The sequence below is a fragment of the Neomonachus schauinslandi genome, chromosome 2 (genome assembly GCF_002201575.2).
Source record: "Neomonachus schauinslandi chromosome 2, ASM220157v2, whole genome shotgun sequence".
Classification (NCBI taxonomy): domain Eukaryota; kingdom Metazoa; phylum Chordata; class Mammalia; order Carnivora; family Phocidae; genus Neomonachus; species Neomonachus schauinslandi.
In genome coordinates this window covers 168,533,435-168,548,830 of record NC_058404.1, presented here as the reverse complement: position 1 = coordinate 168,548,830, position 15,396 = coordinate 168,533,435, and the positions used below count along the sequence as shown (strand labels likewise).

At 37.9% G+C, this 15,396-nt stretch overlaps 1 protein-coding gene across 1 annotated transcript in view; it reads right to left on the bottom strand.

Moving 5' to 3' along the window:
• ATP8A1 (ATPase phospholipid transporting 8A1) overlaps positions 1–15,396 on the bottom strand; it is a 222,138-nt gene that overhangs the window by 111,308 nt on the left and 95,434 nt on the right. The window contains exons 17-20 of the mRNA XM_044912996.1: positions 14,050–14,155; positions 12,692–12,774; positions 8,165–8,214; positions 3,364–3,433 (exon numbers count right to left, since the gene is read on the bottom strand). Coding sequence (XP_044768931.1) covers positions 3,364–3,433; positions 8,165–8,214; positions 12,692–12,774; positions 14,050–14,155 — 309 coding nt within the window. The remainder of the gene's footprint in view (positions 1–3,363; positions 3,434–8,164; positions 8,215–12,691; positions 12,775–14,049; positions 14,156–15,396) is intronic.

Genomic DNA, 15,396 nt, shown 5'->3' with positions numbered 1-15,396 from the left:
ACATTTGCTAAAATCATCAGACACATCTATATGTAAATGTAGAAGAATATTTTCTGTGTTTGTGTGTTCCATTCGGATTTATCTGTACTCTGCTTATGATGTGGTGGTGAACTGCTAAACATAACTGATTTCAGATGTGGTCTTCTCGATGTGTGGCACAGAATTTTATGTAGGGGGCACTTAATTAGAAATTTTCAGTCACTTTAAGGTCCCTAAAACACTGAGTATAATAGTCAAGTTTCTAATTTTTCCTCTAGTATATAAGTATTGGGGGAGGGTTTTTATTTTCTTGAATAAATTAAGATTTTATTTGTGTAAATGTAACTTCTTAAATCGGCTACTATTGCAGATATAAACTGTGTATTGTATACTTTTCCTTTTTTTCATTTAAAAATTAGTAAAGCAAGGCAACCTCACTGCAGAAAACCTGGAAAAAAGGAGAAAAACAAATCATCCATATACACTCACACCACAGAGCCACCATCTCTCTGTGTTATGTTCTAGATGAACTCTTCCATACCATCTTCTAATTCACTAACTGCACCCCTGACTCTTCCACTGTTTAATTTAGAGTTTATTCCATTTTCTGATGTTTTCTCTTAAATCTATGATTTCCAATTTAGCTTACACATATCCCCATCCTCTCCATTTCTTTTTGATTAAAAATAGTTGTAATTTTTTTTTTTTAATCATGTTGAACTAAGCATCCTTGGTCAGGCTTGTCTACACAAATGATTTCACCTGGAGTGAATTCATGTCCGGTTGTTTATGTGCCTGTACTCTTTGGAACGAGATTTCCTCATGTGTCTCTTAGTTTTGCTCTCTCTGCTTGTGCATACCCCAATCTAGTGGTTTTATATACTCCCCCCAGCAGAGTTGGCATGAGTTTTTCTTAGTCTCTTCTCAGGTTTAGGAAGCTCACCACCATCTCAGGCATCAAAGAGGGGCGGTTGGCTCCTATCCACATTTTACAGAAAGCACTATTTGCCCCCACCGTCTTACAGAAACCAAATTCCAACCACCGCTCCCTGATCCTGCCCCCGGGCCTGGGACTCCTACCCCATTCAACTCAAGACCTCAGTTCAGGGTACCACGCTGATTTTCTATTCCTGTTTGGGGCTTCAAAGATATTTATCTTGTTTTTAAGCCTGGCTCTACCTTTCTGCTCTCTCTTTATACTGTATCCATCACTGTCATGGATTTGGAATAGAGGAGAAACATTAAAGTTTGAGCAGACTGTGTTAACTTGACTGGAAAGTATTAGCTGACTCCATAACTGACTCTTAACTACTTAAGTCTTCTGTTGCACATGTCACTGTTGATTATTCACTCTACCAGGGAATCAACACTCCTCAGACTCTCTTCCCAATTCTGATCTCTCTTTTTAGATCCTCTACTCCTCACCCTTAGCCCTCCTCTCTTTTCATGTAATATTTCCTTCTTACAAGATCTCATCAATCCCCTGCTTTTACCTTCCAGCTACACTTTGTACCAGCATCCCAGGTTCCTTCCCCTGTGAAATCCAAGCATCTCTGCCTCTTGGCCCAGATGTAGCTCCCAACCCTCTATCATGGGAAGTGGTATCACTTCATCTACTCAGCCAAGTCCAAATTGGATAATAATCCTAGACCATGGTTTCCCTTATCACCCACATGTAATCAATTAATGTAATCAACTAAATCCTAAATCTCTGTCTTCTCAATCCTCTCTGCAACTGTCTTGGTTCAGATCCTCTTATCAACTCTTGGACTATAGTCAATAGCATCAACGGGAACTCCGTATGCATCTCCTTTCTGCCTTAAGTCATCTTCCCAAATGGCATCAGAACAATTCAGAAAAAAGTACAAGTTCTTGAGCATGAAAAAAACCCCATGACCTAAAGCATGTCCACCTTTCCAGCCTTGAATCTACTATTCTCTGACAAACTACATGCAGTTCTCAAATGTACCTGGTTTTACATGTTTCTGCCTTTTTAGTATTCAACCACATTTCATAGCCAACTTGGTAGCGAGGGGAAACAATACAATAAGCAAGTAAATGTATGCAAACTACCTCCATGATTATTCAAAAAGGAAGTCCAATGTTTTTATTTTTTATTCAATGCTTTAACTCCCCAAACAAAGGTTCTAGATGGAAGATTACTCAAAACTAAGAAAAGAAGGATGTGAGTTGGGTGCAAACTGGACACATAACCATTTAAAGTAGAAGGTCTTAAAAGCTCTCTTTATTCCATTATCAATGAATGCTACCACTGGAATGTGGAAGAGCTTTACAATATACCTCAATATTGTATCCTAAACTTCTCTTTATATATATTTCCCTGACTCAGCTTAGTTCCTGACAAGTGTTGGGTCTTATTTTCTCCAAAATCCAGTTGAGAGTCTGGTAGATAAAGTGCACACAATGAATAAATACCAGTTGTTTCAATCAACAACCAGAGGAATTCTAAAACTAAATTTATGAGACATCATGAAATAATTCTACCAAAATGCTTTAAAACCAAGGCATTCAAAAACTGCATTTCAATGCTTTAAAACCAAGGCACTGAAAAACATTTTCAACAAAAATTTAAGTAATAAGTTTGGTTTCCTCATAAGTGCAGTTTCTAAGTTTCATTTAATAAATCAAGGTTGTTGATTGTATTTAAATTTGGAAAGTTCCAGGCTGGTAAGTTACCTGACTAGTCCAAGTAGACTAGGTACCTGGAAAGGCTAATTCAGAAGGAAAATAATAATTGTTGGAACAAAAGCCTCCTTTTTTTTCTATGAGTAGACTGGTCCGTAGACTCCTTATTTTTCCATGAGTGTAAACATATTTTATCTAGGAAAAATCACTTTGAATGACATATTACTCTTTCTGTCAATATAACCTGCCAATATACCAAAGCCAACCAATAGTCAGAAATTCTTTTATAATGAAAACAATGCAAGACAAATAGTAATGACCATATCATGAAATTATAGCAGTAATTGTGATCCATCCCCGCACCCCCCCCCCCCATTTCTATAGTCTTTAAAAAATTACATTCAAACTGGTGTGGATCACTACATTTCTAATTTCAAAGCATTTTCTGATTTAATTGTCTTCTAATGTATTTTATAATATAAGCCTCAAATATTAAGTATCAAAATTGAATTCTATAAATAAACTAGGCCAAATTTTTTCAAAGCACCAAATTTACCCAGAAGGAATTCCACATTTCACCAGAAGAGGCTGAACGCTATTACTATAAAACACCAAGGAAAGTGGATGTCAGCAACTTTATGCTAAACATCTGTGTTACATTTCCATAGCAGAATGCTGAATGTATACATTATAAATCATCATAAATCAAAACTGTAAAAGACAAAAATAAAAACTTACAGCTCCTTTGCAGTAAAGTCGTAACTTCCCGGACGGAGTCCGAACAATCACTGACATTCTTTTTCTCGCGCTGAAAGAGGTTTTCCATAATGTGTCATCATACCGAGCATATGCATATATATGTTTGTCATGCCTCACATATTTTAATACTCACACTGAAAAATAAATTTTACCAAATTATGAGCCCTATCCTTCCACAGATACAAACCATCCCCTGGGTGTGTGGTCTGGGTACCTTCGAGAGTTACATTCTGTTTTGTAAGGCACCAGGGTACCATCCACTGCCCTAAAGGAATAATTTACAAAATGGATCTTGGGAAACCTGCAGGAGTTAGGAGCCACCTGGGCAGAGGAGAGTTCTGGTTCAATGTTTTCAGATTTCAAAAATCTTTAAGTCAGTATCTAATAAGATGAATTATATGGGGACGCCTGGGTGGCTCAGTCGGTTAAGCGTCTGCCTTCGGCTCAGGTCATGATCCCAGGGTCCTGGGATCGAGTCCCGCATCGGGCTCCCTGCTCCGCGGGGAGCCTGCTTCTCCCTCTGCCTCTGTCTCTCTCTCTGTCTCTCATGAATAAATAAATAAAATCTTTTAAAAAAAAAGATGAATTATATGTTATAGCTTTTAACACAAACAGAAATAATAATCCATCGTTAAATACATACCCAAATCACACAGAAAGGCAAACACTAGCCCTTTAAAACTGACTTCAGCTTTCACAAACTGTTACTTCTCAATGATTTCTAGCAAGCCACAGGCAGCATGTAAAAAATCTATTCGCATTACCAAGCTAAGCTATAGAGCACAAACATTTTAACCTTGTGTTGGCGATATAAAAATGTTAGTTAAATATACAGCATCTGCAGAGACAGCAAGTAACAGTGAGTAGAACAAACTGGCACAGCCCTGCATAGGACGTGCCTCATTCGGAACCAAGTATGTATCAGCATTCTCTCCAGAAATGAGGGGGGGAAGGGACTTCTCTCAAGCGTCTGTATCTATTTGTTTTACCTTGCAACATTCTGCTAAAAACGAAAATGAGTCCAATATAAAGTAGCCAAGATATGGTGTCCTAGCATACAGTTAGGAGTTTCTTTCCAAAGCGTCTAGAAATATTCAGTCCTCTGTGTCTCCATCTCTAATCTCCACTGTGTGGGTTCCTCCGACGGCCATCCCTGCACTTCGGGAAGACATTTACCTGGGCCCTCTTCACAAGGACATTGCACATTCTATATTCTGTCTCAGCCCTTCTTGGTGCCTCTCTTACTCCAACTTTAATGAGATGGTCCCAAGCTCACCAACTTTTCTGCTCTTTTCTTCTCCTGGCAGAATGCCCAAATCCTGGGTAAATGGGAACCCTTTCTTTAGCATCAGAGTAGATGGATGGACTGGAGGAAAGTCGCCCTGCCACAGAGCTTAGGAAATCCATGATATGCTGTCACTTGCATGCTCCCTGCCGTCCTCTTTCTAATAAGCTCGCTCTCTCACCATCTGCAGGACTTGGAACACCTTCTCCATTCTCCAAGTCTTTAATGCACCCTCATCCTCCGGACCCTTGGAATTTTTGCAATTCACCTTATGGAAGCCTCAGACAAGAATTCTTATCCTTTCTGCCATTAACACCTACACGTTCATACACTTCTCTGCTGGTCACCATCCTCTCTGCCTCTTTTCCTGACAACGGAGGGGGTGTTTCTTTTCCTCTCAGAGACCTTCCTTTCCCGTGTGCTGTGAACCCCCTCTCTTTCTCAGTAACCTCACTCCTAAAGTTATGCTGCTCTCCCCTGAGTCTGCATTGTCGCCTTCTCGACAGGGTCTCTCTCATAAGTACTTAAACACGTTGGAGTCTCTCGCCTACAAAACTCAGCCCAACAATCCACTCCCACCGAGCCTCATCCCCCTCACGACTCAACTCCAAACAACTGCTGCACACACCGACAATCTCTACTTACATCCCCTGTGTGCACCCCCCACCCCCAGTGCATCCCCATCATTCCCACCTCTCTCCTGACCCTCCCACTGAACGGCTAAATCCAGCAAATACGGTCCACCTTCAGCTCACCTAACCTTGCTGTGGGTCTCTGACACAGATGACCACTGTCACCTCAAAAAAAAGCCTCTTCTCTTGGCTCTGTGGTCTTATCCTCTCTTTATCCTCCACATCTCTAGCTACAAAGCAGTCTCTTTTGCTTCTTGTCCTTCTAATCAACCCTTAGAAGTTGGAGTTAGTCATAGTGCAATCCTCAGCCTTTCTTGTTTTCCTCACTCTATATTTCCAGGAGATCCAATTCATCTTTGTAGCTTTGATGACCATTTACAGGCCAATGACTACCACATTTATATCTCAGCCACAGGCTTCTCTTTTGTGTTCCAGGCCCTCACATCCAGTGCCTACCTCTGACACCTCCATGTGTGTATCTCACGGGCATCTCAAACATAACAAATTCAAACATCTCATCCTGCACATTTATTCCTATCCCTGTATGTGCCATCTGGGTAAATGGTACCCCTACCCACCCAGCTGTTCACACCAGAGACTCCAACCCCTCCCTCTTTTCTTCTTCTAACTCCAATCCATCCCAAAGGCCCCCTGACATTCTTCCAAAAGGTATCTGGATTCTATCAACTTCACTTTCTTTGTGCTAGCATCATCCTAGTCCAAACCACTAATGTTTTTTCCAGAATCTCTTTTAAGAACTCCATAGTCACTCTTCTCACTTTCATCCTTACGCCCACCCCCAACACTGCATCCTGAAAGACCCTAAACCCCTAACCTTGCTTTATTTTTCTTTGTGGTGCTTCAAGGGTGTGTGTTAATAAACAAACATACCCAAATGCTAATTGATATATTACTTATAATATTTTGCAGGTATAAAGCAAGTAGACTTAGGAAAAACAGCCACTTCGACATAAAAAAAAAAGGTGGGGGATACATTTTGGAAATACTCTATTACAGTTACTCATCAACTTCTCATGCATTTTCCCTTGAGCCTTTCAGTGCATACAAGTAAGGAAAATAGTGTTTAAATAATACATTAGACAGACCCCACTATTTTTGATATTAACCAATGGCATGTGGTCACTCCCAACCAAGATAGCAACCAAAGCTGGCACTGAAAAGGAAATGCCTTTTCTTTTTTTTTTTCCAGTAAGTTACGTGTTTTTATTATTTTTTTAGTTTTTATGTAAATTCTAGTTAGTTAACATACAGTGTAATATTAGTTTCAGGTGTACAATTTAGTGATTCAGCACTTCCATGCATCACCCAGTGCTCATCACAAGTGCCCTCCTTAATCCCCATCGTCTACTTAACCCATGCCCCCATCCACCTCCCCTCTGGTAACCATCAGTTTGTTCTTTATAGTTAAGAGTCTTTTTCTTGGTTTGCCTCTCTCTTTTCCCTATGATTGTTTGCTTTGTTTCTTAAATTCCACGCGTGAGTGAAATCCTATGGTATTTGTCTTTCTCTGACAGACTTATTTCGCTTAGCATAATACTCTCTAGCTCTATCTATGTCATTGCAAATGGCAATATCTCATTCTTTTTGATGGCTGAGTAATATTCCATTGTGCATATATACCACATCTTTATCCATTCATCAGTTGAGGGACATTTGGGCTCTTTCCATAATCTGCCTATTGTTGATGATGCTATAAACATCAGGGTGCATGTGTCCCTTTGAATCCATATTTTTGTATCTCCTGGGTAAATACCTAGTAGTGCAGTTGCTGGATCATAGAGTAGTTCTATTTTTAACTTTTTGAGGAACCTTCATACTGCAGGAAATGCCTTTTCTAGTCAGTGTACAAGATTGTCTTATGTAGGAGAAAGTTCAAGAAGATAAGTGAACACTTATTTCCTTGAACAGCAGTGTTACTTCCTGCCTGTGGCCTGGCCCTAAGTGTCCTATTGTTAATGGTGATGCAATCTTTTTTTTTTTTTAAAGATTTTATTTGTTTATTTGACAGAGAGAGACACAGCGAGAGAGGGAACACAAGTAGGGGGAGTGGGAGAGGGAGAACAAGGCTTCCTGCTGAGCAGGGGGCCCGATGCGGGGCTCGATCCCAGGACCCTGGGATCATGACCTGAGCTGAAGGCAGACGCTTAACGACTGAGCCACCCAGGCGCCCGATGGTGATGCAATCTTTAAAGACTATCCTGTCTGTTAATGGAGGCCTATTTGCCTTAAGAGCGTATTAGTTCAGAAACAACGTAGTCATGCAAAAATAAAAAGCCAAACTCCTAGACATATCGCTGATTATTCCTAGAAGGTCTCTACTATTTGACCTTAATAAAGTTAAGTAGGATAACCTCCTTGATTTCTGCTTTTTCCTACTAAATCGTAACTGGTTTTATACCGAACAGAGAGATGGATATGGTTTCTGAAATCCCAAAGATAGTTAGATACAATGAACACAGAATTAGACTGCTGGGTTCCTAACTCTTTATTCGGCTTCAGAACACATAAATCCTGCTGCCTCTAAGTGTAACGATGTTTCCAGATCACCAGCCCTAAGACTCCTGGTCCTATACCTCACAGTTGTGACGCATACCAGCTTTGTTCAAAAATAATTTTACACTGCCTCCAGGAGTCATGTCTGGCAATACTCTGAAGATAGGTGTTTATGATTTCTCAGCAGCTATGACAATTACAAGCTATACTACAGATTTTAAATTAATATTTTTTCTAAACAAATTTAGTTAAAAAATAAAGCCTACTTTCTAGTTATTTAAAAGGGAAAAAAAACAAACATATGTAGAAATTTGTCTTACAGATACAAATCACAGAGCAGATGTCTTACCTGGTGAATTCCAGAACATTGAGTAATTCATATCTTTCTTCTTGCCCCAGCTATGAAGGAAAGGAATACATGATTATACCATGTTGGAAGTATCTTTGGCTTCTTGGAAATAAACCCTATGCATGAAGTTTTAATGTAAAAAATAACAAAAACAAAGCATCCCTTCTGAATATATCCTCTTTAAGTGAATTTATTAACTTTCAGGTTAAGAGGGAAGATGGAACATACACATTTAATTTCTGTCTTTCCCAAAGTCTCACGAAAACTATAGTAAACACTTTAAAAAGAAAGAAGCTTACAATGGCAGGGAAATAAGAAAAGAGACAATAGCACCAGAAATTTGGAAGCTAGAACACAGATCAGTGAGTGGGATCTTAGCAGATCCAAGAAGGCTGAATGCTATAGTGGTCATGGGAAAAGCTGAGAACCCACCTGATTTGTACCATATGATCCTTAAGTGGTTTAAGGATGTGAAAAAGCAGTTGGCTCTAGAATTGTGAGGTAAAAAAGGGGCCTAAAATGGGGAGAACTGGGTAAGAGCCACTTGAAAAGAGCTCTCAGCACTGGCCCTTCCTTTGGTCTAGAAGAATCTTTTGTCTAGAATTGACTGGCACAGTTGAAGACATGCTATTGTTATCATATTCATATTAAATATATTAAATGCTGGACCCCAATATCCCAACCAACTTAGCCAGAACTTTCCAGGCAGAAATGGGGAGTTACTCTCTGGGGAATTCAACAAGCTCAAGAGAACCCTTAGAGGTACAGACGCCATGACTTCCCAAACGAATCCCCCAGACCACCCTACAGTAGAGCTCAGTGTAGACAAATATTCCCCTCAGGCTCTGAACCGCCACATCTGCTTTCAAGTTCCTTCTTCTTAACCACGAGAGTACCAATGACTGACAGACATCCAAGGACACTAACATGGAACAGAGATATCCAAAACTGACAGACATCCAAGGACACTAACATGGAACAGAGATATCCAAAACCAACAGACAGAAGCAATTTGGAGGAAAAAGAATTCAAAAACAAAATTTCCCATGGACCAATGAAGTTTCAGTTTGAGTTTCCTGACGGGCACGAGGGGCTGGTGGGCGGGTCCTGGATGCCTCCGCAATTAGTTTCAACACCAGACTGAAGTGGTCTGTCACATGCGTCATATGTCGTGTTTTCTTTTCTACACTGGAACTGATTACTGTGGCTTCCTGGTGGCATAAAGCTTTTCTGCAGTGTTTTACACCCTTGGAAATATTGCTGCATAAGCCAGGATATGCTTTTTAGGGGGACCTATGAAAAAAATGTGTGAAACAATAAGACTGTTTATAATAATGCTTATGTTTTTATGATTACTACTTATACCCTGGTTGCTGCTCTTTGGTAGTTTGGGAGGAGACTGGCCTTATTATTCTGCATATTGCAATTTGTGTCAAAAATCTGGTAGAGTCTATCACACACCCCATATGCAAGGGCTACAGTAATTAAATGCTGCTCTTTTCTCCTAAGTGGAAAATGAGAAACTTTGAAGAAGAACATTTGAGAGCTGATATTTAACTTTTGGTGAAGCATGCTTTTCCCAAAACTATAATCACTGCAAAACAACTGCAGTGATAGTTTGAGACAATTTTATATTCTGGTAAAAACTATAGTTTAACTAAAGGCTTGTAAATGCTTTTTAATTAAGTGCTTTGTTAAACGCCTGTAAAATTTTTTAAATGAAAATTTCAAAAAATGATCATTATTTCTCTCAGAGAATATGACATTCATGAAACAAGAACAGGATACTATTAAAAAGAAATACTGAAAGAACAAAACAAACTTCTCAAAACCAAAAACATGGGAGCAGAAATTAGAAACAAAAAATATGAATAGAAAGTTAAGAAGATAAAGCTGATGTAAACTTCCAAAAAGCAGAGCAAAAAGTCAAAGGCATGAAAAGCATTAGTGAAAAGCTAACAGTTAGTTCAAGAATTCTGAAGAGAGAGAACAGGGCAAAAAGAGGGAAGGAAAATGGAATTATTTAAGAAAAAATTTCCAGAACTGAATTTTCCAAATGGAAAAGGGCCCACCAGTGCTCAGTACAGTGGGTTAAAAATATTCCCACTAAGGCACACTGCCATGAAATATCCAAACTCTTGGGAGAAAGATCCTAGAACCTTCCAGAGTGTGGGAGAGTGGGTAGGGGCAAGGCACAAAAGATGTGGAATCAAAATAGCTTCTGATTTCTCAATGAGGTGTCCTGAAAACCAGAAAATAGTGGAAAAATTAAAATTACTAAGGAAAATAATTTCTATCCCTTAATTCTATATTCATCTGGACTATCAATTAAGTATAACAGTAGCATGGAAAACGTTTAGACTTGAAAGGACTACAAAATAAGTTACTCCCCATGTATCTTTTCCCAAAAAGCCACTAAAAAATGTATTCCACAGAAGTAAAAGAGTAAACCAAGAACATTCTTGTCATGGGATTTAGGAATTGAAGATCTAACACAGGATAGAAGTAAAGAAAGTTCTCAGGAAGATGATAAAGCAATTCCAGGATGACAACCATGAACAAAATGGTGACCCATCAACCAGTGCATCTCAGAGCCCAAGAGTCAGGAGCTGGACTTAATGAGGGCTATCACTACTGTGTCTTCTTCTTCCGGAATGACTGTTTAACCTGAAGAAACAAACATGAAATGTGTTCTGTCAAAACAGGGAAGGTCACTAGGAAAGAAGATTTGAGACACAGCAAATAGTCCCAAACAGAAGAAAATCAAAAGGGATTCCCAGTGTTGTAGAAAAAGGCCTTAGAACAAAGACGGCATGGACCGAAAAGAATGGTGAACTTCTAGAGCCATGGATGGGCATGTCTCAAGGTAAGAACTGCCAACTGACAGATTACCTGGTGTGACTTAGAGTGTACTAAGAAGATACGGGAACAATCACTAATAGGTAGAAAGAAAATGAAGCAATTGAAAAAAAAAAACAAAACAAGGTAAGGGACTTATCTTTAGGAAATAAAGGAAAAATTATCTTCAGGAAATAATTTATATTAGGAAACATAAAATTAAAGAAAGGAAAAAAATCCTGAATACAACAATGTTCAACTGTGTATACTTGTACAGGCAAAATAACAAACACTAAATCATGGGGCGCCTGGGTGGCTCAGTTGGTTGGGCAACTGCCTTCGGCTCAGGTCATGATCCTGGAGTCCCGGGATCGAGTCCCGCATCGGGCTCCCTGCTCAGCAAGGAGTCTGCTTCTCCCTCTGACCCTCCTTTCTCTCATGCTCTCTGTCTCTCATTCTCTCTCTCTCAAATAAATAAAATCTTAAAAAAAAAAATTAAAAACAAAACAAAACAAAAAACACTAAATCATGATTTTTTTAGTGAAATGCAACTTATATACAAAAAGGACACAGACACTAAATGCACAGTTTGGTGGAAACTGTGTCGTTTACAAAACTGTGTAACCACCACCTTCATCGAGATGTAGAACATTCCCATCACCCCATAAATTCCTTTTGCTCTCCTCTAATCCATCTGCTCCCTAACCCTGGGACAACCACGGTTCTGAATTCTACTCCCATAATCACTTTTGTCTGCTCTCCAGAGGATGCACTCCTTTGTGTCTAGCTTTTTCTGCTCAACATAATGTTTTTGAGATTTATCCATGTTGTTGATGAATCCATAATTCCTTCCTCTTTATTGTTTCGATAGTACACTGTAAGTGTGTATCACAATTTGCTTACCCCTTCTCTTGCTGATGGATGTTTGGTTTGTTGCCAGGGTTTGACTACTCTAAATAAAGCTGCTGTGAACATTCCATGAGGTATCTGTTTGTGGACACAAGCTTTCATTTCTCCTGGGTAACTGAGTACAATTGCTGGGTCAGGTGCATGTTTACCTGTGTTAGAAAACTCTAAAAGGCTTTCCAAAGGGCTCATGCCATTTTACACATCAACTAACAACACATGGGTCCTCCACTAGTTCTATATTCTCATTAACATTTGGTGCTGCAATGTTTTTAATTTTAGTCTTTTTGGTGGGTATATAGCATCTCATTGTGATTTTAATTTGCATTTCACTGATGACTAATGATTTTTTTTTTCATGTGCTCAGTGGCCATTCATATATCTTCTTTTTTGAAATATTTGTTCAACTCTTTTGCATATTTTAAAAATTAGGTCTGAATACTTGTTTCACTAAAAGCTGTAATGTAATTACAATAATATACAGTCACATAGTAATATATATTCCAGGAAGGGATAGTGAATCAAGAGAGAGAAATCCTCATTTAACATAACAGAAGATAAAGTCAGTAGATATGTTCAAATGGAAGAATCAAAACAGATATCATTCATCACATATGGTTTTGAAAATAGGACATTTATAAATGCCTGAAGAAAGAGATAAAGTGGCTTCTTCTGGGGTAGGGAACCTCTATTTTATTATGATCCTTTGATATTATTTTATCTTTGAAGTTATGCACATGTTATTACTTTGATGAAAAAGAGACTTAAAACTAAATAACTTACTGAATCTATAATCACTGAGTCCGGTGTTCTTCCAGTAAAAACAAAATTCAGTTGCTTAGCTGCTCTGACCAACGCTCCCTCATCTGTTTTAGGAAAAAAGGTGAAAGCAAATACATGGTGAGATAAAATAATTATCCCTAGTACAACAGAAATACATTACTATGTTTTTCTATTGAATTTTAAAAGAATTAAAATTCTGTTTATTCTGGTCCCTGTTGAAATCCATTTCTTTTGAAATCATATGACAATGTCAAAGGAACGAGTAGACTCATCTTAAGGTTCTGAGACTTGTAGGGAACCAGGAATCATATTTGACTGTTAGTCAACACACCTAAGAAAGGAATTTAAATGTACCCTTGGTCCAGAATGTTCTATAAAAAAGTTTCTCAAAATAAATGCACAAGATTGTCTTATGTTTTATGCTTTTCCTCCTAAACCACTGAATGTAGAAAAATACGAATTGAGGATTCAATTTAAATGGATATAAATGCATGAAACTGTACACTTGCAACTAATGTAACACGTGTGTGTCAACTCTACTCAAATTAAAAAAAGAGAAACTTGGACAAAGGAAAAAAAAGAAAAAAAAGAAAAAAAAGAAATGGATATAACTGAACTGATGTTTATTTTATTATATATTACTTTCATCACCATATTATATCAAACTTTCTAGTTGCTGAGGGTAGGGTGTGGGATAAGAAACATTCACATAGTGTCCATCCTAACAATATGAGACGTAACATTTCTTCTGCTTTTTAGGAATTTGGTACATTCTGCAAGATCACAGGTGCAAGATACAGTTAAAACACTTAAAAACAAAGTTTTTTAAAGTATGTTCCTGTCCCTCTTTCCTAAAATCTTGCAATCATCAAATTGCCCAATTTTACAGTGAAAATAGGTTTAAAATTAAACCTAGGCATTAAATATTGATAACCATGCCAATACATATTTTATGGCATCCCTTTCAAATGGTGAACTTTCTTCATCCAAATAAATACACAACAAGCTCCTTGATTATCATTTCCAGAAGAGGAAAGCAAAATGGTTATTTTCAAAGAAGGGAGGAGACCCTATTATATGTATTAAAAAGTACTTTTTGTGTGAATTTTTAAATTCAAATTTACATGCAATTTATGACATATGCTAAAAATTATGTAGATAAGGTTATATATTTTAACATATATATTTAATTCCGTTTTTTTCTAATCAGTAAATACATTTCTTCTAATTAGTAAATACATTTTTATTATCTAAAAAAACATAACTTGGTTATTTTACTTTTTCAAATTAAACTGATTTTTTTCTAGACAACCTCAAATTTCAGAACAATTTTCCACTGGAAAAATACATTATAGTACCTGGAGATGCTGCTTGATAAATAATCTTATCGCCTTCTCGCTCTGGTACTGCTGTGTGACAAACGGCCATCATTGTAAGAAATTCACATATTATGGGTGCAGTTGGCTGTAAGAAATAAACACATAATTCAACCCTTTTCATTTAAACATTTTGACACTAATGACAGCAACATTAGTTCATGTCTATTAAGACTATAGCTGTTAAGCATTGAAGGTGTGAGGTTATAGACAACAAAGAAGCCAATATCTGTTATGAAGAAAATATATTTTTAACTAAAATCATTCTTACACTCTTTCATTCATTTTCCAAACATTTACACAAAACAACTTGGTGTGTCAAATGAAAAGAGCACAGTGTAAAAAAGTAGATAGATCAAATCCTGTTCTCAGAAGATAGGAGAGAAATTCTAAAATGATCATTTATCTGGATCTAATTCCTGATTAGATTTAAACTTTTGGCATCTGATCTTACTGGGGTTCCACCATCTTGTATTGGGGTGATGATGGCAGGGGATTCCTCTGTAATGCTTTGTCCTTCCTCTCTCCACAAATGACAACCTTAACCTGATACATGTTTTACTAAATAGAAAGAATTGGTTGAGCTATTGCTGTGTACAATGCAATGGATTCTTACAGCCTGAGGAAGACATAAAAGTGGATCCTTTCTGCAAGGAACTTTGAGTTTATATGAGAAAACAAGCCAGATCTTTTTTTTTTTTTTTTTCTTTTTAAGAACTCCTGACCCTGAGATCAAGACCTGAGTTGAGATCAAGAGTCAGATACCCAACAGACTGAGCCACCCAGGTGCCCCAGAAGCCAGATCTTTTAAATTAAACATCTTGCTGTTTGGTTCCTGATGGAGGTAAATATTAAATAAAAAATATTCTTCTATGCTCTTAGGCTAAAACAAACAAACCAACCAACCGAAAAACAAATGAAGTGATTGGAAAGATAAATCACAGCATTATTTGAAAAATCTCTTTTCAGGTTAGTACAGTAGACAAAACAGACATGGTCCCCGCTGTGTGAAGTGTAACTTGTGGGGAAGACAGAACACAGATAAAGACACAAATATTTACTTATGGTGTGAAAGGACTATAAAGGAGAGAATGTGCAAACATCATGTAATGTATTTGGGCCACTCTGTGGTTATTCTCAAGAGAATGTGAGATTTAAGCTGAGGTTTTAGCCTCATGAAGAACTGAGCCAAGAGCTTTGCATCAAGCAGGAATCAGGTAAGACTGAAAAGATCCTATAGAAGGAAAGAATGAGGTGTGTTTGAGAAAATAAAAGCCAGTATGGCCTGAGGAGAAAGAAAGGAAGAGTGGCTCAAGTGAGGCTGGTGAC